Source organism: Moschus berezovskii, chromosome 6, assembly GCF_049115385.1.
Source record: "Moschus berezovskii isolate FMDL1 chromosome 6, NW_MosBer_1.0, whole genome shotgun sequence".
NCBI classification, from domain to species: Eukaryota; Metazoa; Chordata; class Mammalia; order Artiodactyla; family Moschidae; genus Moschus; species Moschus berezovskii.
In genome coordinates this window covers 72108017-72132037 of record NC_142465.1, presented here as the reverse complement: position 1 = coordinate 72132037, position 24021 = coordinate 72108017, and the positions used below count along the sequence as shown (strand labels likewise).

Below are 24021 nucleotides of genomic sequence, written 5' to 3'. Positions count from 1 at the left end.
TTAGTCTGCACTGTCCCACAGAGCAGCCAGTCATCACATGTGGCTATTTAAATATAAACTAATTAAAATTAACAAAAATCTGTCCGTTAGTCACAGATTCTGTGTGCTCAGTATCCACACATGGCTAGTGGCTTCCTCATGGCAGAGTTAGGCGGCATTTCCAGCATCACTGATTTGACTGGACAGAGCTTTTATTGATATCCCCACACCTGGCCCCCTCCTCTCTGCTAGGGCTCTACTCAAATATTTCATGAGATGTTTTCTGGAGTAGTATTTCCTTTCTTTCTTGATCCCCTTCACCTGCTTCTTTCTCTTTGCACCTTTATGTCTATTTTTGTTTCTGTTATTTTTGTTTCTTCCCTTTGACTGTAACTCCTTGAAAGTTGAGATTCTATCCCGTTCTCACACCCTGTACCCCTACAATTTAGAACTATTCCTAGTTTTTGATCAAGTCACTTAGGCTCTTTGTGCTTCAGCTTCTCCATCTGCTAAGGAGGGATAATAATAGCTCCCACTTCGAAGGCTTGTTGTGAGGATGAGATGCTACAACATACCTGCCTGGCACGTGGCAGGCACTCCATACACGTGAGCTACTGATATGAGTAAGGACTCAGCATATACGTGGTAGTCAAATGACTGAATGAGCATTGGTTGGCTACAGCTTGTCTGGGTGGCTGCTGGGGATGTGAATTTCAATTCTGAGGCTCTTTCAGTGGATGGAAATTGGGAAAATATCCAAGCAGGAAAAAAGAGCAGGCAAATGGGAGGCTGGGAAAAAGAGGAAGGATGCTTCTAGCTCAGGTGAATGGTATACATCAGGGAAGGATGCACGCCCAGCTGATGACAGGCGAAAGCTCAGTGGAGGGGATGCCACGTACGCTGACAGTCAGGCCCGAATCTCCCTGGCCAGCACAGCTCACATGCTGTCCCGTTGAAGCCGCTGTTGCATTTACACTGTCTGCTGGGCGAGTACTGATCCAGGCAGACACCCCGGTTATTACACGGGGTATCTGGGCCTCCAGGGCAGGCTGGAAGAGATGAAACCGCAGTGACTCAACAGTCTCCCCAGGCCCAGAGCAGCTCAGTGCCTTTGTAAATGTGCTGCTAACCTGACCTCAGCTGTGGGTTCTGATCTCCATTAGTCTAGGAGGTCTGTTGTCCTGGGGACACATCCATATCTTGTCACTGGATGTTCAGGGTAAGCCACTGGTTGATAGTTTAAATGTATCTGATAGGACTGGAAGGGTGATGTATTGAGCTGTGTGCTATATTTGGGGGTCAGAAGACCTGGATTTGGCAAAGAAACCGCCTGCCAACGCAGGAGACATCAGAGACGTGGGTTTGATCCCTGGGTCAGGACAATCCCCTGGAGGAAAAAATGGCAATGCATTCCAGTATTCTTGCCTGGAGAATCTCAAGGACAGGGGAGCCTGGTGTGCTACACAGTCCATGGGGTTGCAAAGAGTTGGACGCATTCGTAGTGACTGAGCACACACATGGACGTGGGTTTGCTGGTCTGGGCTGAGCAATAACAACAACGACGACTTGCTCTGAGCTTCCGTTCCCTTAACTCTAGAGGCTGGTGATGATGCCCACTTGCCCTGTTCCATGTTGTGACTATGAGGATCAAATGAGATACTGTAACTGGCAGCATTTGAAAATATAAAGCACCGAACAAACATATGGGATGGCACTGACTTTGATGAATGGTCTATGCTTTAGTGATGGAGAACGGAGTGAAGGTAGAGTAATTGTGTAGACTCTCAGCCCAGAATTTTCTCAACTGGATCATGATAAATAAAGTATGGTGGTGATTTAGAAAAGTTGAATCCAACTCTTTGCAACCCCATGGACTGTAGTCTGCCAGGCTCCTCTGTTCATGGGATTTCCCAGGCAAGAATACTGGAGTGGATTGCCATCTCCTTCTCCCACGGATCTTCCCCCATCCAGGGATTGAGCCCTTATCTTTTATGTCTGCGTGCAGGTCAGGAAGCAACAGTTAGAACCAGACATGGAACAACAGACTGGTTCCAAATAGGGAAAGAAGTACGTCAAGGCTGTATATTGTCACCCTGCTTATTTAACTTACATGCAGAGTACATCATGAGAAATGCTGGGCTGGATCCACAAGCTGGAATCAAGATTGCTGGGAGAAATATCAATAACCTCAGATATGCAGATGACACCACCCTTATGGCAGAAAGCGAAGAAGAACTAAAGAGCCTCTTGATGAAAGTAAAAGAGGAGAGCGAAAAAGTTGGATTAAAACTCAACATTAAGAAAACTAAGATCATGGCAGCTGGTCCCATCACTTCATGGCAAACAGATGGGGAAACAGTGGAAACAGTGAGAGACTTTATTTTTCTGGGCTCCAAAATCACCACAGATAGTGACTGCAGCCATGAAATTAAAAGACACTTGCTACTTGGAAGAAAAGTTATGACCAACCTAGACAGCATATTAAAAGCAGAGACATTACTTTACCAACAAAGGTCCATCTAGTCAAAGCTATGTCAAAGCTTTTCCAGTAGTCATGTATGGATGTGAGAGTTGGACTATAAAGAAAGCTGAGCGCTGAAGAATTGACGCTTTTGAACTGTGGTGTTGGAGAAGACTCTTGAGAGTCCCTTGGACAGCAAGGAGATCCAACCAGTCCATCCTAAAGGAAATCAGTCCTGAATATTTATTGGAAGGACTGATGTTGAAGCTGAAACTCCAATATTTTGGCCCACCTGAATGAACTCCAATTCTTTGGTGAAGAACAGATTCATTGGAAAAGACCCTGATGCTGGGAAAGATTGAAGGCAGGAGGAGAAGGGGACGACAGAGGATGAGATGGCTGGATGGCATCACCGACTCAATGGACATGAGTTTGAGTAAACTCTGGGAATTGGTGATGGACAGGCAGGCCTGGCATGCTGCAGTCCATGTGGTCGCAAAGAGTCGGACATAACTGAACTGAACTCTTATGTTTCCTGCACAACAGATGGATTCTTTACCACTGAGACACCAGGAAAGCCCATTGTACTGAAAATCATGGCTCCTGGAGACACAATGGGGGAACTTGGACTTGCTTCTTATCCAATATGTACCTCCATTTGCTCATCTGTAAAATGGGGGTGACAATGGAAGCTGCTTCTTAGGGTTTGTTGAGAGGTTCAGATGTATTGCCATATATGGGAGATTGTTTTGTTCTTTGGTCATTAAGTCGACTGACTAGACTGTAGCCTGCCAGGCTTCTCTGTCCATGGGATTTCCTAGGCAAGAATACTGGAATGGATTGCCATTTCCTTCTCCAGGGGATTGTCCTGACCCAGGGATCGAACCTGCGTCTCCTGCACTGGCAGGAGGATTCTTTACCACTGAGCCACCAGGGAAGCCCTGTATGGGAAGTAGCACTCAATAAATGTGTTCATTTAAAACAGTGCATGGTGGACAGGAAGTTCTATGGCATTTGTGATGCTGTTGCTGCTGCATTATTAGCTGAAGTTATATCTAGACCCAGGGGTTTCAGGAGCCCTTTCCTGAAAGGGCGAGGTTAGGGAGGAAGGGTGATGTTATACATCTTATAATAGGGGAGTTTTCAGGAAATAATGGCCCACACATACCACATTGATATAGCACCCTGCTGAGGTGGATGTCCTTAGATGCATTTAAACTAGTGTGCTTATCAGTATCATGGACTGGAATCAGTATCATTTCAAAAATAAAATGTAGGGTTTCTAGCACCATGGGAAATGTCTTATTCTATAACATTAAGCAGAAAACACATGATTTACAACCTTTGCACAGCAGAATCTCAACTCTGTAAAAACCAAATATGATAAGAAAAAAAAAATGGAGAAGGAAAGCTACACAACTCTTCATAATAATTGCTTTTAGATCTTTTCTTAGTAGAATCATTAAGAATAATACACTCCCTTGCTCCCCCCCTCTTCACGTTCCACTTTATACTTCTGACACTTTCAAATGCTCCACAGTGACTGCACAATCATTTCAGAATCACAAGATAATAAGAGGCACTCTTACCCTGACAGTCGGGCCAGAAGTAGCCCTTGCAGCACTTGGGGAGCTGTATCACTAGAGTACAAAGTTGTCTGCAGCCTTCCAGGTTCCTCCTGAAGGACAAGTCGTACAGACACTTCTGCTTCTGGCCCTAAAGGAAGAGATCCAACCATCCCTCCACATTCCATCCCTGTACTTGGGCTCTTGGGCTCTAGTCTGCCCCAGTGGAGGATTCTAGGTACTGCCCAAGTAGAAAATAGGCCTCAAATGGCCAGGAGCCCTGTGCAGGGAATTCTTTTCTTAGGGGCATAGAGAGGCAAATGAATGGGAGAGGAGGCAGAGGTGGAGCCACGGACAAAAGATTTTGCCCTGTTTTTTTTTTTTTTTTTTAAAGATTTTGCCCTATTTTAAGAAGGACTTGGGGGCCTTTAAAGAGCTGTTGCAAAAGATGAGATTACCTGGGGAGGAAGTGGGGAAGAGGTAGCTTTCTGAGGTCTGGCAAGCCCCCAAGATCATCAGTAGAGAGGGTATGGGGTTACAGTTCATTTTTGTAGGGGTGTTTCTGTTAGAGGGGTGACTAGTAGGGCAGAAAGAGCTTGACTTTGGACTAAGTGCTTAAACCAATATTTAACTAGTACTTACTATGTGCCAGGCTCTATACCCACATTTGAAAACTTACTTTCCTAATAATCACACACAGAACTATTATCAGCTCCATTGTGCAAGGCAAAAGCATATAGATTAAGTGACTTGTCAAAGATTACCCACTGGAATTTGACCCCATAACTGTGGACTCCGAATTTCATTGTCTTAACCATTACTCTTACACTGTATTTTAGGCTCTAATCCTAGTTTTGTTCCTTATAGCTGTGTGGTCTTGGGCTGATTGCTTACCCTCTCTGAGACTCATTTGTCATAAATTGTAGTAATATATTTTCCTGTATTATAATGGGAGTAGGGGATAATGTCAAAATAAAGAGACCAACACAGAGCCAGGTACATAAGCAGCAACCAACTAAAGGCAACTATTATTTTTTTATAATTAGCATTATTTTTGTAACCCCTTCTAGGTCTTTAATCTCATGACTCTTCTAGATTTTAAAAGTGGGCTGACAGTTTCCCTGGGCTAAGAACATTTAGCTCTCACCCCAGTGGCCTGATTGTTGAAAGACATGAATTAGTTACACGCAGTTATAACACATCCACAGATGTACACAGATGCACACACACCCATACCTATAAGGAAACTGGGATCTAATAAAGAAACAAACCTATCACTCTCCAAACAGTATCACTGTGTTCATAGTTACCTTTGGTTTAGTCCACTTGGGGCAACTGGGAGTATAGATACAGTTTCCACAATTCCCCTAGTATGCAAGAAAAGAAATACTTAAAAATCCAGAACATTGGGAAACAAAGCAAATGCCCATGGTTAATGCTATGATTATTTGACTAAGAACTTAATCTTGCTTAAGATTCAGGATATGATTAAGAATATAAAAACAAATGCACTGCAATTTTGCCATAGAAAATGCTGAAGGTCTGTCTTGGATCTCAGCTCCTTGGTTTAGTTCTTTGAGGTGATAAGTTCCCTATTAGATGAAGGGACACCAGGCCAGGGTCACATGGCACATGGTATAGCAGCCATGGGAAATGTGGATGGAAGTATCAGTTCCCTTAGAGATCAGCTGTGAAATTTTTGTGAATCACATTCTTTGATCCTTAGTCTTCTGATCTATGAAATAGGGATACTAATTCTTGCTATTGATTTTCAGGGCATTTGTGAGGAAAGATGATTAACTGAAAAAAATGTGTGTATATATACTTTGGAACAAGTTAACAACTGTTTTTTCATCTCTTACTTTGGTTGATTGGTATTCTAGTAATTTAGGTATTTATTGAATGCCTATTAGTCACCTGGTATAGAAATCTACTGGCTACAGACTTTGCCATTTAAGTCACTTCATCTCTTTGAGACTCAATTTCCAAACTGACATAACGGAGTTGATAATCACTACTTCTATTATTGGATAGGGGTAAGGTGGGCATTGAGCCAAATAGTAGGCTCAAAGGTCATATTCAATAAATGGTACTGGATGGATGAACGAGTGTGCAAATGCACACGTGCCTCACACAGTGCAGGGCCCAGGAGAGAGGTTCAATCAGCGTTAGTGCATGAGCAAGTGAATGGAAGTATGGGCAGCATATATTAGATATTAGAACTATATGACATGGCCATTTTTGTAGCCATACTATCCAGCATGGCAGTTTCACATGGTTTATTCTGGCAGAGGCTCAAAAACTGCTTGTTGGATGGATAAGTGAATGACTGAGTGGATGGGTGGGTTTGAAAATGATTGGCAGAACAGGGCATGCTGTTGGTCCCCAACAGCTGCTGGCGTAATGGTGAGGGAATGAATGGGTGGGTGGATAAATGAGAATGGGCAAGGCCTGAACAGGACTGAGTAGATGCTTGCTGATGGTGAATCGGAAAAGCCCTGTCCTGTGGCCTCCTGGTCCCCTGCTTCCCGTGTTCGCTGGGGACCAGCCCTCAGAGTCTTCACAGCAGGGTCCACGCTAGGTCACAAGGGCTGTTTGTTGGCCCGGGGTCTCTTTCTACAATAGTGTTTTCAGGACTGACCGAGACATCGAAAGTGGTAAAAGTGTCGCAACGGCCCCCCAGGGTGGGGTCAATCAGTAGACAGTCGATACCGTAGGCCACACCCAAGTCAAATAAGAGCTCCCGCTGCAAAATTCTGCACATTTGACTGTTCAGGAAGAGGTCGCCCTGTGAGACAGGGGGAGAGAGAGGGTGAACAGTCAGTAATCCTCAGACTTCTCCTCTTTTCAGGCCATGGAACGTGGCCAGAACCTACCAGAGTCAGAAAGAACTGATATGTATTGATATCAACGTCTATATCACAAATGCTTAGAATGTATTATGTCCAAGTACTGTTCTCTGTGCTTTACCTATGCAAGTTCCTTCAATCCTCACAGCCACCCTAGGGTGTGGCTGCTGTTGCTGGTATTCCCATTTACAGATGAGGAAACTGAGGCAGTGAGGGGTTAGGTAACTCACCAAGGTCACATGGTCAGCAAGTGGTGGTGTGGGTATTCACGCCCAGGCTGGCAGCCTCAGTCCCCCACTCCTGGCCACTCGGCAATACTGCTCCATCAAAGTATAGATGGTAGTGTGGGGGTGACAAGGTGGAGCAGATGTGACCTGACCCTGGTTCAGGATAAACTTGGTTGACACGGCCACTTCACGGGCAGTTACCCAGTTTTCTTATTTAGTTTAGTGCCAGCACCTAGCAAAGCTCCGGTACCACTTCCTTTCCAAAATATACAGTGATGGGCTTTAACCTTATAATCACAGCAGCTTCTTTTTCACATGTACTAGGCATTGATGTTTTTGAATTGTGGTGCTGGAGAAGATTCTTGAGAGTCCCATGGACTGCAAGGGGATCAAACCAGTCCATCCTAAAGGAAATCAACCCTGAATATTCATCAGAAGGACTGATGCTGAAGCTCTAATACTTTGGCCACCTGATACAAAGAGCCAACTCATTGGAAATACCCTGATGCTGGGAAAGATTGAGGGCAGGAAAGGGGGCAACAGAGGATGAGATGGTTGGATGGCATCATTGACACAATGAACATGAGTTCGAGCAAATTCTGGGAAATAGTGAAGGATAGAGGAGCCTAGCGTGCTGTAGTCCATGGGATCTCAAAGAGTCACACAACTTATTGACTGAACAACAAGACATTGTCTAAATCATGCTCTAGATACATTTTTTGTTTAATTCTTGCAACAATCCTTGAGCATCCCTTCCTAAAGTCCACATAGCTAGTAAATTGATGGATATATTCCCCACCCCCTCTAACAGGAAGCAAAATGCTTTTAGAAAGTTCTATGAAAATAAAAAGAAATCTCAGTAGTGTTTGATAGGATGGACACAGTGTGATTCAGTGGAAAGAACACTAGAAAACTGTAGTTGAATCCCTGCACTCACACTCTTGCACTATATGAGCCAGTCCCTAAACTTCACTGAAGTTTAATTGTTTTCACTAGGTGGATAGGATTAATGATTACATTGCATATAAAGTTTAACTAAATGGTACTCTGAATACAAGGTGCTCTGAAAGCCTTATTAACACTCAGGATGCTGCTGCTGCTGCTAAGTCGCTTCAGTTGTGTCCAACTCTGTGCGACCCCATAGACGGCAGCTCACCAGGCTCCCCCGTCCCTGGGATTCTCCAGGCAAGAATACTGGAGTGGGTTGCCATTTCCTTCTCCAATGCATGAAAGTGAAAAGTGAAAGTGAAGTTGCTCAGTCGTGTCCGACTTGCAGCGACCCCATGGACTGCAGCCTACCAGGCTCCTCCGTCGATGGGATTTTCCAGGCAAGAGTACTGAAGTGGGGTGCCATTGCCTTCTCCGAGCACTCAGGATGAACAGTTGACATTCTTCCTTTGATAAGTGCCCAGTTTCTATGGAGATAGTGTGGCTGATCTCAAGAGTATAAGTACATTGGAATAACTTTGCAGAAGTTGGGATGTAAAGATGTTAACACTCTTTGGATTCAGGAACAAATTTAATGCCATTCCAATCCAATCATCAGGAGGGATTCTTGCTTGTCAGAAGATGTAAACAATATGTTGTCTGAGACGTCTTTGAAGGCTCCTTTGAAGGTAACAGACTCAGTTTGGAGGTAAATTGCTTTTTCACTTTCTCCTGCCTGGAAAGTAAATGTGATGGCTAGACCTCCAGCAGTCATGTTGGACCCTGAAGTGACCGTGAGGCTAGAAATACATGCTACAGAGCAGAAAGAAGGAGCTCCCTCAGTGAGCTATCATATTAGCTCTGGATTGGAGAGCTAAACTCTTATATATTTAAGCCACTATCATTTTCCATTAAATATAAGATACAGGATGTAGCTACTATTATCCCACCAAATCTACTTATCATGTGGAATTACAGGAAGGTAATATTGTCAGGAACTAGCCAAAGAAGGTGAAAATTGCAAATTTTCTCTCTGTTTGCTGATCCAGGTAGATATAGCCCACAGCTGGCTCTGACTGCCAAGAGAGGGCTGCAGGGGAGGCTGCAGAGGGGCCAAGAAAGAAGGGAAAGGAATGTCAGTGTTCTTTCTTGTTTCAGAGAAGTGTCTCACACTGGAAAATAAATCTGAAAAATCAACCAGAAGCTACTTTCCTCAGCCATCTCATTCTCCGTCGTCCCCTTCTCCTCCCGCCCCCAACCTTTCCCAGCATCAGAGTCTTTTCCAGTGAGTCAACTCGTCTCATGAGGTGGCCAAAGTATTGGAGTTTCAGCTTTAGCATCAGTCCCTCCAATGAACATCCAGGATTGATCTCCTTTAGAATGGACTGGTTGGATCTCCTTGCAGTATAAGGGACTCTCAAGAGTCTTCTCCAACACCACAGTTCAAAAGCATCGATTCTTCGGCGATCAGCTTTCTTCACAGTCCAACTCTCACATCCATACATGACCACGGGAAAAACCATTGCCCTGACTAGACGGACCTTGGTCGGCAAAGTAATGTCTCTGCTTTTTAATATACTATCAAGGTTGGTCATAACTTTCCTTCCAAGGAGCAAGCGTCTTTTAATTTCATGGCTGCAATCAGCATCTGCAGTGATTTTGGAGCCCAAAAAAACAAAGTCTGACACTGTTTCCACTGTTTTTCCATCACCGACTCTGTGGACATGAGTTTGAGTGTACTCCGGGAGTTGGTGATGGACAGGGAGGCCTGGCGTGCTGTGATTCATGGGGTCGCGGAGAGTCGGACACGACTGAGCGACTGAACTGAACTGAACTGAACTTTCCTCAAGTGTAAGGGGGGCTTCCTGACACCTGGTGAGGGCTTGGGCTGGCCAGGATTTATCAGGGTTTTCATATTCACTTATTCAGGGGATACAGTCATAAGAGCAGTGAGAGAAAGAACTTGCTGCCAATGTGGGAAAAAATGAAACACCTCCTGGAAGTGGCAGTGGTGGGGCATGCATCCTCTGCCCCCACCCCCGCTCTGAGTGACAATACTCACGATGTCACCGCCAGCTCCACACTTCACGCTCAGCTCAGAACCTTGCAGGGTCTTCCAGGTAGCAGATCTGGGGAGATCCACTGCCAAGACCTGTAGGAGTGATGGGATCACATTAATACCCTGAATCTGGGCTGAAGAAGGAGCTTTGCTAACAAACCAAATTTAGATACAAGTTTTTTTCTGAGTTCCAATAATTCCAGCTTCAAAATGACAGTAGACAGAATCAAAAAGAAGAATAAGTATGGACTCTCTAGGACGTTGGACTTTTTTTCTGTAGGACAGTCTCCTCCAGCTTGTTTCAGTCACACTTCCTTCCCCTTCTGTGTTCAGGAGTCCATGGAAGATGCTATGTTACTGCATGAAGCCTGCGGCAGGCCAGGGTTAGGGAAATTGCATCAGGGCACCGCAATGGGTTGAACTATGACCCCTCAAAAGTTTCACTGAAGTCTAGGTCCCCGTTACCTCAAAATGGGATCTTCCTTGGAAATGAGATCACTGCAGATGTAATTGCTTGAGATGAGGTCACATTAGAGTACTGAGAGTGTTAGTCCCTCAGTCATGTCTGACTCTCTGCAGCCCCATGGACTGTAACCTGCCAGGCTTCTATGTTTCTGGAATTCTCCAGGCAAGAATACTGGAGTGGGTGGCCATTCCCTTCTCCAGGGGATCTTCCTGATCCAGGGGTCAAACCCAGATCTCCTGCATTACAGGCAGATTCTTTAATGTCTGAGCCACCAGGGAAGCCCATACCAGAGTAGAGTGGGCCCTTAATCCAAAAAGATTGGTATCATCTTAAGAAGAGAGAAGAGGAGAGTGCCGTGTGAAGACACAGAAACACACAGGGAGAGGACAGTCAGCCATGTGAGAACAGAAGCAGAGAGGGGAGGGATGTAGCTACAAGCCTGGGATGCTGAGGATGTCTGGACACCACCAGAAGCCAGGAAGAAAGCAGGGAACAGCCTCTCCCTCAGGAGTTCCAGCAGAAACAACCTTGTCAACACCTTGATCTCAGACTTCCAGTCCCCAGAACTCTGAGGGGATTTATTTCTACTGTTTCAAGTCACCCAGTTTGTGGTCATTGGTTATGGCAGGCTAAGAAACTAACACAGGACCGACAAATTAACCAAAATGAGGACAGTGGGCCCTCTTGGATTAGATGTCTCGCTCCTGGGGGGAAACAGGGTCCTGGCGGAGGATTGAGAGGGACAGGGTTTTAGCAAGAGCTGCCATGTTCCCACAAGATCCTGCTTCCCTAATCACAGTAGATCGGTATATGAGCCAGCAACTGGTTGCAGCTGGATGAATCCGTCCTTTGCCTAGAAACTCTGGACTTGGGGGAGAAAGAGTCCATGTGGGAGAAACTTGGGAACTGTCATCAAGACACTTTGCCTTGTGAACTAGGGAAGGAGGGAGCTGGTCTGCAGTAGAAGAGGGGAAGGCTGCTTTTGAGCACTGGTTGAAGTTAGGGGAAATAAAACAATGGTGGCGGAGAAGCAGAACCAGATGAGCTCTCTTCTTGTGGTCAGTTCCCCACAGCCAGTCAGAGGAGGACACAGCGGGGGCAGGGGATGCTCAGACCTCCCGACACCGTGGAGACTGAGAGGTAAAGACAATTCCTGGATCTGATCACCTCGAGGGCACCCTTGCCATCCCTGTCTATGTGAAAACTGAATACCTTGGCATCTCGGATCACGTGGAACTTCAAGTACTCCTTCAGCTTGTCCTTGTTGTCTTGGTTGAACAGGAAATCCTGTTGTTCACGGGGCAGGGCTTGGAGGGCTTGGTCGCTGGGCCAGAAAAGTGTGACTGGGGTGTGGATGGGGTCTGTGATGACGCTCAGCAAGCCGGAGTCCTGAAACACAAGGAGTTGATCAGGTGTGCCCCAAAGCCCAGCCAAGAAGCACTAGCTCTGGTGCTCAAGGGCCAGAGCAAAAGCCAGCCTGGGGCCCTCTCTGTGCCCGCCATGGGGCTTCTCAGGCCATTGGCTAGTTTAAGTGAGATTCAGCCTGAAACTGGAGGCTTTCTTCACACTCCCATCATTCTGACTCTCATTTTCTTAGAAAGTAAAACAGAAAGGCCAATTCTGGGCTTTGTTAATAGGGAAACACTTTAACAAGACTCTTTTTGCCACTACTCTCGTCCAAACATTTTAATTTCTGGAAGACCCACTTAGCACTTTTCCCATATTTCCTTTAAAAATGTGAAACCTATACAGTATTGAGATACTTGTATATATTTAGAGGATTTCTAGATCACATAGACTCAAAAAAGAAATTGCCAGGTGACTGGCAAAGAATCATTTTGAGAATCTTCTATAACAGGAGTGCATCATATACATTTTTTCTTGTAGTTTTCCCAATGACCCTATGAAATAAGCTTTATTATTCCCTCTTTTTGAGACCCAGAGAGACTTTTAACTTGCTCTAAAAGCTTGTGTTCAAGCAGACCTGATGCCTAGGGGTGGGGGCACTAGAAGGTTTAGGGAGGGGGTGGGTAGGCAAAGATACTAGTCTATAACACCACTGGAGATTCTTATTATGAGCACCTTCCGATCTCCTTTTCTAAAAAGCTCCCCAGAGAGTCTAAGCCCCAGACCCCTTTGGAAATTGCTGGTCTGCACAGAGGTTTGCAGTCTGTGCTATGGGGATCCCAGGGTTCTTAGAGACCTCCTGAGACTGCTGAGGTAGGTGGTGGAGGGGAGGTCGTGGAAGAACCTGCTGCTTCCTGATTATTCTCTGAAATTCTTTGAACAAGAAGTTTCTCTACACAATTCGTGGGACTTGTCTCTGAAGTCAGAAAAATGTGGTTTGAAATGTAATTTCTGCCTGTCTGATGGGCACAGATTTCCCATTTTTGCCTCTCAGCTTCCCCATCTCAGTAAAGGGGGTCATCATTCCAGACATGAAGCCCCTATTTTAGGAATGGGCGCAACCTAATTCCTTTCCCTCACTCTAGCCTCAAATACTTTAACTTCTAACTCAGCTAGGAAACATTTGGGGGATGGCTTGGCAGAGTATGACTTTGATTAGACTTCCTTAAAACCCCACAACAGCTGGCTAGTGCTGCGAACTAAAACTGCATAACAAACAAAAAACTCTCCACAAACCAAACCTCTTTAGGTAGGTTACATCCCCTGAGGCAACTTTTCTCCTAGGCTTTTACCTGAATCAAGTTGCTAAATTTGCCGTAGCCGTGGTTCAGGGCCACTGTCGTAAGATTTTGCTGCAAAGATAGTGAGAATGGGAATGAAACTTTTATTCGTACAGTTCACAAAGCACTTTAACAAAAGCTCAACTGAATAAAACGAGGGGAAGATAGCATAGGAGGCTCTGTGGGTTGTACACCTGCCTTTCCGTATCACAGGGACCGGATGGCTAAGTACTACATTCTCCCAGACTGCCCTGCAGCTAGAGTCCCACATGTGATACGGGATCCCCCAAGCAGAAGTGCTTGTGCAAAACTTATAGGTAGAAAGACATGACACGAGGAGGTGGTGGCTGCTAGTAGGGATATTAGATCTTCTGATGGTCACAGGGCTGGAGGCATCTGGTGTGCAGACTCTTGTGTCCTAGTGATGGGGCTGGAGACAGAGGGCATGGGCAGAGCTGGTTCTGAAAATCCCTGTGGGGGAGTCAAGGGTCCTCCCTTCATGCGTGTTCCCGGCTGCTTTGTCCCCAGCTGTGTAGCATCTGAGTTAGGCTCTCTTGCTTTCCAACAGATTTGGTGATATATTTAACATCTTTAGAAACTCTTTTTTATTTAAATGAGATACAGTGGATTCGGCTGTCTGCAATGAAGAACCTACTAATAAGTAAAAAAAAAGTTGAAAGTGTCTTTTCTGTCAGTTGATAAGATGTTTTACTCCTGATTTAGTTTTAATGGTATCTGTCCGTCTGTCTATCTACCTACATGCCTACCTAACTGTGGATCATCTATTTATCTATAATCTCTCTCATCATCATTATCATCTATCTATGTAATTTCTCTATCTTCCAAATCTATGCACAACCTCCCCTTGTGGAAAGTAAAGAATAATTTACAAAATCCATTCAACGATTTAAAATAGACTTTCACCTATTTACTTCTGACTAGGAATAGTATTTCTCTTGGGCTTCTCAGGTGACTCTACTGGTAAAGAACCTGCCTGCCAATGCAGGAGACGTAAGAGACTAGACTGCAGGCTTGATTCCTGTTTTGAGAAGATCCCCTGAAGGAGGGCATGGCAACCCACTCCAGAATTCTTGCCTGGAGAATTCATGGACAGAGGAGCCCGGCAGGCTACAGTCCATAGGGTCGCAAAGAGTTGGATATGACTGAAGCGACTTAGCATGCATGCAAGAACAGTATTAATGAGGTTTTTTTTTTGGGGGGTAGCATGACATGTGGCTTGTGGGATCTTATTTCTCTGACTAGGGATCGAAACCAGCATCTCCTGCTGTGAAAGTGCAGAGTCTTAACCACTAAACTGCCAGGGAAGCCCCAGTGAGGTTTTTAATAGTAACTTGAGACTGAAGCAGCAGCATTCAACTGTCTTGAACAATGCCTCAAAAGCAGAATTGAGATAATAAATTACATCTTGTGAGTCACTCCATGCTGAGAATCTGACAATGAGTTCACCCACCAGAATCGTTCCAGAGGCATCTTTAGGGGTGATAAGCAAGTTTTGGGGAGACAGCAGTTTGTCTATGACATGGATGATTCCGTTTGTACAAATGATATCACTGGATATGATCCTGGTTTTATTATTTATCAACACCGTGTCCTGAAATCAACCAAAAAAGAAAAAAACAGGAAATAAGCACAAAGAGAAATAGATACAAAATCACTTCTTCCAAAATACTCTGTGAAGATATTAAATCATCATGAAAGTGAATGTTTAAGTAGAGCTGGGAGCAAAATCCGAAGATCCAAATTACTTAAGCATATATTTAATTACGGTTATTAAAAAATCTGAGTCAAGAATGTAATTTTCACCTGGAAAAGTTAATAGCAAATAATCTGCAATACTTTGGCCACCTGATGCGAAGAGCCAACTCCTTGGAAAAGACCCTGATGCTGGGAAAGATGGAGGGCAGGAAGAGAAGTGGGTGACAGGGGATGAGATGGTTGGATGGCATCACCGACTCAATGGACATGAGTCTGAGCAAACTCTGGGAGATAGTGAAGGACAGGGAAGCTGGCATGCTGCAATCCATGGGGTTGCAAAGAGTCAGACACAACTTAGCGACTGAACAATTAACCAAAACAGTTATTTCACTGCGATTCTCCAATATGAAAGAATAAGCTGATCAAAATCGGCTTCTCTTTCAGATGTCTTCTCTAGCAACCCCCCTTCTGACCCCACCACATACTTTTCCCGTTTGTCATGAATTCCATAGCCACCATGAGTTTCTTTTTGTGGTGACGGAAGGCATCAGCAAGGTCAAGGCTTTGAATAAAAGCTTTCATCCCTCTCCAGCTTCTGCTGAAAGCAGTTCTCTTGACCACCTGAAGCTGCCTTGCCTCTGAGTTTCAATTCTAGCTCTAATATTAATATTTACTTGCTATGTGACCTTGGAAAAGTTACTTAATCTGAGTTCAGTTTCCTAACTTTTAAACTGAGGAAAATAATAATATCTACATTATGGGATTCTGAGGATTAAATCAGTTAGCACATATCCCCAGTGGCTCAGGGATGAAGAATCCGCCTGCAATGCAGGAGTCATAGGAGACACAGGTTTGATTCTTGGGTGGGAAGATCCCTTGGAGGAGGGCATGGCAACCCACTCCAGTATTGTTGCCCGGAAAATCGCATGGACAGAGGAGTCTGGCAGGTTATAGTCCATGTGTCTCAAAGAGTCAGACATGACTGAAGTGACTTAGCACACACACATCAGCTACTTAGGATAGTAGCTGGCATAGAGCAGCCATTCCCACATGCGTTAGTTGTTGTTGTTATTATTACTCTCACTGCTCTAAGGAAAGGGAAAGAGCGAGGGCCCAAGGAAAATGAGCACCTTCCTGAAGTGCCTTCTTCTACCTGAGACACGGAGATGACAAGTGACTCCCCTTGGAGAGAAGTAGCATTTGGGATCAATTTCAGGTTTTCTAGAAGCAGCTGGTGGCAGGCGATCACATGATACCGAAGAATCTGGGGCATCAGGCCCCCTTTGTCCCAGTCCTTAATCTGCAATAGATTCGAGGGTTCCAGCCAGAGCTAGCAGGCCTCTGGTTGGAAACGTTCAATAAATGCTTGCTACATTATTACATATTAATGGCTAATCCAGCATGAAGAGTCCAAGTGAATGTTAGACAGTAAGGGGTCTGATAAATTCTGCAAGAAAAGAACCTATTTGTATCCCATTAATCTAGAATTCCTTTTTTATTTGGAGGGGTGTCTATCAGGATTTAAATTATTTAAGAATGGTTGGTCTTTCCCAACCTCCTACCCTATTTAGGGATGTCCTCTAGAAGTCTCTGCTAGTGGTGACCCCAAATCCACTTGAATGCTTCTCCTGATGGGGGTTCCCACACTGAGAGGCAATCCCTTTCATTGCTGGTCACCTCCAGCTGATTCTAAGTCTCCTGTTTAGAAATGTCTTTTGTGTTGGTTCCAGGGTGATGCCCAAAGACTGTGTTCCAGTCCCAAAGTTCTTCTACCTACCTGCCTCTAGCTTCATGCTTACCTGGGGTTCCTCATCAAAGGCTGCAGATAAAGGTGCCAGGACGGTGAAGGGGCCAGGGCCAACCAGGTCTCGCACAGAATGTTCCTGTGGGGAAGGCAGGTGGGGGCCACATGCCATGTATTGGGTTGGCCAAAAAGTCCATTCGAGCTTTTTTGTACCGTCATTTGGAAAAACCCAAATGAAGTTTTTGGCCAACACAATACCTAACATAAGTAAAGGCAGGGGCTCAGACAAATAAGAGAGAGAGAGTACATGATGGCAGAGGGGAGAGAAAAACCGAATGGGGAGACTGGTGTTTCATTTCGCCTTAGATTCAGAATCACCCGCTTCCTGAGACATGGAAATAATGTTTATTTTTATCTGGTTATAGAATGACATACGTTGACTGGTATGAAAGATTTGAAAATATAGTATAAAAAAGAAAATAACTACCCATAATCCCACCACCTAGCAAGATCTCTGTTATCTCCAGATAACTTTTTGCCAATGTGTCTCTTTCACACACTAAATGTTTGCTATGGTTGAGATAAGAATGCAAATGTAAGTAATATGACAACTTACTCAACTGTTCTGCATTCTTGCCAAGGCTAAGGACCTACGGTTACTTATATTTTCTTCTAGATTTTACTCTTCTAGATTTTAATTTTTTTCCTTCAATATCTCTGGACTGTATTCTAATGTATGAGATGTAGAAAGATTTAACTTAATATTTTCACCCGAAGAGTTACCTGATTGCCCCAGTAATGCTTCTTGTCTGAACGGGTTGGCTGGCAGTTTTTTCATAAAATACATTCTCACGTGTGCAACGGGCAAGGGCAACCTTTATTCCACCCGCATGCTGCCCACCTGGGGCCTGAGAAGTTCACAGATGACCAACACAGACAGTATTGCAGAAATGTAGGTTCCAGGACTGTCTTCTATCTTTACCTACTCCAGAGGTTATAGATTTATCTCACATCTTTAACCCGTATCAGGGGTTTGAGACCCAGTTCTTCCAGTTAGACATACATACGCATTCTTACCAGCAACTGGAAGTAAAACTGAGATGTTTTTGGATTCTTGGGAAGCTCCTGGAAACAAAGACAAAAAGGTCCACTGAATGGCTGTGAATTAAACATAGGAACAATATAGGGTTATCAAAGGGCAATTTCTCCAAGATTGAGAGCATCTATCATCTTTTTAGGGCTTAACAGGTGGCTCAGTGGTAAAGACTTTGCCTGCCAATACAGGAGATGTGGGTTTGATCCCTGGGTCGGGAAGATACCTTGGAGTAGGAAATGGCAACCTACGTCAGTATTCTTGCCTGGGAAATCCCATGAACAGAGGAGCCTGCTTATGGGCTATAGTCCACGGGGTCGCAAAGAGTCTGACATAACTGAGTGATTGAGCATGCACACATGCACTGCCACGGCAGGCCTCTTAAACAAGTCTCATCTGTAGGCTCACGACTGATGTTCAGAATGGCAATGTGGATATGCTGTGAGTTCTAAAAGCTTCCTGGAGTCACCATCTGATTTACCACAGAAAGGTTCAGCCATTTATAGAAGTATCTGAGCTTTAAGAGCATTTTTGAAAGTTCAAGTATTAAAAAAAATCTGTCATAGCTTTATGACAGATTTATTTTCTCTACTAACAAGAATATTTGAATCAGCCAGAATGCTCTGGTCCCTCCTTAAACCAAATAACAGGATGTTCGCTTTATAATAGGTAGAAATCTACAGGTATCACATCCAAGCATTTCTCTACCAAGTACAGATGCTCAGGTGTGTTCACACACACACACACACCAACAACAGCCTTTGAGTTACTGTGTACTCTGTGCCTACTACATACGTTGTCTCACTGAAATCTCATAACAACTTGCTGGGAATGCTACCGTTATTATTTTCTTTTAAAGGTTAGAAAACAGATACATCACAAAGAGGTGATATAATCTGCCTAAAGTGACATTACCATAATAACTGGCTGAGCTGAATTCATACCCAGGCATTTTCTGACTTGAGAACTGTTCATCTGAATCACTGCATGCCAGATCAAGTGAATTCTCGTGGGAAGATAAAATTTCCATGTTGCATAGTTTTGTTTGTTTGTTTTACATTTTGGCCGTGCTGTGTGGACATGGAACATGTAGAACTGGACATGGAACAACAGACTGGTTCCAAATTTGGAAAGGAGTACATCAAGCCTGTATATTGTCACCCTGCTTATTTAACTTCTATGCAGAGTACATCATGAGAAATGTCAGGCTGGATGAAGAACAAGTTGGAATCAAGACTGCCAGGAGAAACATCAATAACCTCAGATATACAGATGACACCACCCTTATGGAAGAAAGAGAAGAACTAAAGAACCTCTTGATGAAAGTGAAAGAGGAGAGTGAAAAAGTTGGCTTAAAACTCAACATTAAGAAAACTAAGATCATGGCATCTGGTCCCATCACTTCATGGCAAATAGATGGGGAAACAAAGGAAACAGTGACAGACTATTTTTTTGGGCTCCAAAATCACTGCGGATGGCGATTGCAGCCATGAAATTAAAAGATGCTTGCTCCTTGGAAGAAAAGTTATGACCAACCTAGACAGCATATTAAAAAGCAGAGACATTACTTTGCCAACAAAGGTCCGTCTAGTCAAAGCTATGGTTTTTCCAGTAGTCACGTATGGATGTGAGAGTTGGACTATAAGGAAAGCTGATCGCCAAAGAATCGATGCTTTTGAACTGTGGTGTTGGAGAAGACTTTTGAGAGTCCCTTGGACTGCAAGGAGATCTAACTAGTCCATCCTAAAGGAAATCAGTCCTGAATATTCATTGGAAGGACTGATGCTCAAACTCCAGTACTTTGGCCACCTGATGCAAGGAACTGACTCATTGGAGCAGACCCTGATGCTGGGAAAGATTGAAGGCAGGAGGAGAAGGGGATGACAGAGGATGAGATGGTTGGATGGCATCACTGACTCAATGGACATGAGTTTGAGTGAACTCCAGGAGTTGGTGATGGACAAGAAGGCCAGGGGTGCTGCAGTCCATGGGGTTGCAAAGAGTCAGACATCACTGAGTGACTGAACTGAACTGTGTGGCATGTGGGATCTTAGTTCCCAGACCAGGGATCAAATCCTGTGATGGAAGTGCAAAGTCTTAACCACTGGACCTCCAGGTCCCTCCAGGGACCTCCCTCACGTTTTAGTTTTATGTGGAACAAAACTCTTGCACCCTTCTCAGTGCCTTAGATTCTTCACACAAGGAGGAAAGTGAGTTCATTTTACAGAAACATGCCTTGCGTTACCTGATGGATGTTGCCACGGCAGGTAAACCCATCCCCAACGTAGTTTGGTTTGCAAGTACAAGTCCTTTCGTCTTGTCCAGTATGGTTGCAGATAGCAAATTCACTACAGCCGCCATTATTCTGGTAAAATTTCCAAGGAGTGGGGGATAGGAATCAGACCAGTTAGTTTGCCAGCCCTGCCAATGCTCAGAAAGCAATTCTGTATTGACATTCACGTTTTGTCTTACTCTCTGATGGGTTTCTTTTGAACTGTGGTGTTGGAGAAGACTCTTGAGAGTCCCTTGGACAGCAAGAAGATCAAACCAATCAATCCTAAGGGAAAGCAGTCCTGAATATTCATTGGGAGGACTGATGCCGAAGCTCCAATAGTTTGGCCACCTGATGTGAAGAACTGACTCACTGGAAAAGAGACCCTGATGCTGGGAAAGATGGAAGGCAGGAGGAGAAGGGGACATCAGGGGATGAGATAGTTGAATGGCACCACCAGCTCGACAGACATGAGTTTGAGTAAGCTCCGGGAGTTGGTGATGGACAGGGAAGCCTGGCGTGCTGCAGTCCATGGAGTCGCAAAGAGTTGAACACAACTGAGCGACTGAATTGAACTGACTGGTTTGCATTATTTGCCCTTTTCCTGAATTTGTGTTCCATCTCCCTAAAGTTGTAAGAGTCAAGCTACTCACCCAGCCTTACACAGGCATACCTCATTTTACTGAACTTTGCAGGTACTGTGATTTTTACAGATTGGAGGCTTGTGATGACTTTGTGTTGTCAGATGATGGTTAGCAATGTTTAGTAATGATGTGTTTTTTTAATTAAGGTATGTATTGGGTTTGCCAAAAAGTTTGTTTGGGCTTTTCCATAAGATGTCACAAGTGAATACAAATGAACTTTCTGGGCAACCCAGTACATTATTTATTTATTTAACGGTTAATATCTTCTTTTTAAAATTGAAGTATGGTTGGCTTACATACATTGTATTTTTTAGACATAATGTTATTGAATACTTAACAGATTTCAATATAGTGTAAATATAACTTTTATATGTATTGGGACACCAAAAACTCTTGTGACTTGCTTTATTGTAATAGTCCCTGTATTTTGGTGGTCTGGAACCAAAGCCACAATTTCTCTGAGGTGTGCTCATCTCTCAAGATGGCAAGTCCATCCCAGCAGATCTCCAGCCCTGAAGAGATCAGTCCAGAGTTGCCAAATGGGAAGTTTATCAGCACCCAGGAGTTAACTAGAAAGGCATCAATCTTGTTTGACACTTCTCAGCTAAAGGCTAAACTCTAATCCATCCTAGCAAAGTAATAGTCACCAGCCAGAAGGCAGTTGGTGTAAAATAGACAGACCATCACGGGGGACAGTAGGGACCTCGCCTGGAGAAAAAGGGCTTTAATTATGGAGTATCTGTGCTGTTTTCATGCTTGCAGGAGGCTCTCAGGTAGGCAGAGATATGGATGAGGAGGGAAGGTGTATGAACTGGGCCTCTGCTGGGGATCAGAGCCTTGTGGAGGAACAAGCATGAGAAGTGGTCAAGGGTGTGGCCTGTGAGTCAGACAGACAGGGTCTCAAGTTCTGTCTCTGCCATGCACTCGCTCTGTGACCAGGGCCAGAGACCCCTTCTCCTCCTGCTCTGGGGTGGGTTGAATTATGTCCCCCCAAAGCTATGTCCACATCCTAAGCCCTGGTCTCTGTGAATGGGACCTTATTTATTTATTTATTTTTGACTTCTGAATTTATTTAGTATTTGTATCTTCTACACACACAAATAATATTATCTCTGAAAGGGGCTGTCAATTATAGTTAAGAAGATAATATTTTTATCTATCACGACACATATACATTTGGAAAACTATTTTATAATGATTTAAATTTTTAGTAAAACACATTTTTAAACATTATATAGCTAATATTGTTTAAACTCTTTCTTTTTTTTTTATTTTTTTTTTGTGACTTTCTCAAAATTTATTTATTTATTTATTTTTTATAATTTTTTTTTTCTTTACAGTTAAAAGAGCCTTTGCAGATGCAATGAAGGATCTCGGAGAGGCGATGTCCTATATTAACCAGGGGGTCTTAAGTCCACTAGCGTCCTCACTGGAAGAGGGGGAGGCCCAGACACAGAGGTGCGGCCACATGGAGACGGGGGCAGGGACGGCAGTGTCTCCAACACTGCAACTGGGACACAGGGAAGAAATGGCCCAGAAGCAGCTCTGATGGAGGCCACCTCAACACCGCACCCTAGATGCAGGGAGGGGGCCGTACTCACGGTCAAGCAGACGTTGATGAGGGTGCAGACTTTCCCATCTCCAGTGTACTTCGGCAAACAGTTACAGACGGCCTGTCCAGGAAGAAGGCAGAATGGGTCATTTCACAGACAGGTCCTGCTGGCTCTCACTCCATCATCATCTGTCCAGCTTCCGATGCACACAGTTTCCTGCTGCTCACAGTGTGACAGGGACTGAGGGAGGCAGAGTCTGGGTTCCTGAGCCTCCAGCTTCCCTGCCCGAGTCTTTTCGCCCCTCAACCCCTCCTCTCCTTTCTGTGGCATCCTCACACGCTCCCACCTCCCCTGACCTTCTCCCTAGGGAGACAGCATCAGTCACAGTGCTGGGGAGTATGTGACCGAGAGAGGGCTTAAAACCGTTATCTTCTGCTGTCGTATATGTATTTCAGAGGCTCAAGCCCAAGAAAGATGGTAAGATTTTGGGCATCAGAAAGCTGGGTGGGAGGGGGGTTCAAGAAGGGGAACACATGTACACCCGGGGTGGATTCATGTCAATGTATGGCAAAACCAACCAATATAATATTGTAAAGTAATTGGCCTCCAATAAAAAAATTAAAAAAATAATAAAAAAGAAAGCTGAAGGAAAGGAGAGCATGGCTGGAGACCTTCATGCTTCTGGAGCCATGTGGTATTTGCACATGCCCACTTCTTCCCACTGCGCTGTGCTGTGATTAGTCGCTCAGTTGTGTCCGACTCTTTGTGACCCCATGGACTGTAGCCCATCAGGCTCCTCTTGTTCATAGGGATTCTCTAGGCAAGAATACTGGAGTGGGTTGCCAAGCCCTCCTTCAGGGTATCTTCCCAACCCAGGGATTGAACCCAGGTCTCCCACATTTCAGGTGGATTCTTTACCATCTGAGCTACCAGGGAAGCCCAAGAATACTAGAGTGGGTAGTCTAACCCTTCTCCAGGGGATCTTCCTGACCCAGGAATTGAACTGGGGTCTCCTGCATTGCAGGTGAATTTTGCCAGGGAAGCCCCAATGTAGAAAATGCCTTTTCCCCACAAACCCTTTGTGCCCTGATCCTCCCACCTTCCTCCTCTTTCCAAAACAACGATCTCTAGGGAAATTGTTCCAGAATTTCCTCTAATGTGTTTATTTCATCCTGTTGCTCCTTAGAGGTCTGTTCTCAGCCCCTCTTCCTCAGGCCTGGGTCTGTATCTGCAGGAATTTTCTCCTGGAAAATGTAGCCCCCCAGAGAGGCAGAGCTCACCTGGTTGGGTCCTGTCTGTGTGCACTCTGCATGCCTGTGGCAGCCACCATGGTTCTCCAAGCAGGGGTTGATCTCTTTAAAACAAAAATCCCACACCTGGCATGAGAATCAAGCCTTATTTTTAAGTAAAGGCATCTTGACGGATCCACAGGATGGCTGACCAACCAAGCAGAGCAGGTGTCAAGGCGTGAGTCAGTTTTCTTGGCAACTCTGTGGCTGAAATAACCCAACAGGGAGGGTGCTGGCTGTGGATTCTCAAAACTGACTCCTCTGGGACGGGACTGTGCCAGCAGAGGCGTATCTGCAGGTTTGACTCTGTCCCTCCAATGAATGAATATGAGTGTTTGCAGCCACGGGCTTGAAATAATAGAATGTTGGAGTCTAATTCAGCATGTTATGAATGAAGAGATGTAGGAATTAAAAAAAAACACATTTGTAACCATCACAGTGTAATTGATTCAGAGAAGAATCATCAGTAGATGCTCAATTTAGGAGGACA

General features: G+C 44.6%; 1 protein-coding gene across 1 annotated transcript in view; it reads right to left on the bottom strand.

Annotated features, from left to right (window-relative positions):
* The window catches only part of STAB2 (stabilin 2), a 174679-nt gene that overhangs the window by 28581 nt on the left and 122077 nt on the right, over positions 1–24021 (bottom strand). The window contains exons 43-56 of the mRNA XM_055394412.2: positions 23523–23596; positions 22291–22362; positions 20019–20138; positions 17758–17805; positions 16736–16819; positions 16090–16236; positions 14692–14832; positions 13233–13292; positions 11746–11922; positions 10071–10160; positions 6647–6793; positions 5316–5372; positions 4030–4156; positions 879–1028 (exon numbers count right to left, since the gene is read on the bottom strand). Coding sequence (XP_055250387.2) covers positions 879–1028; positions 4030–4156; positions 5316–5372; positions 6647–6793; positions 10071–10160; positions 11746–11922; positions 13233–13292; positions 14692–14832; positions 16090–16236; positions 16736–16819; positions 17758–17805; positions 20019–20138; positions 22291–22362; positions 23523–23596 — 1494 coding nt within the window. The remainder of the gene's footprint in view (positions 1–878; positions 1029–4029; positions 4157–5315; positions 5373–6646; positions 6794–10070; positions 10161–11745; positions 11923–13232; positions 13293–14691; positions 14833–16089; positions 16237–16735; positions 16820–17757; positions 17806–20018; positions 20139–22290; positions 22363–23522; positions 23597–24021) is intronic.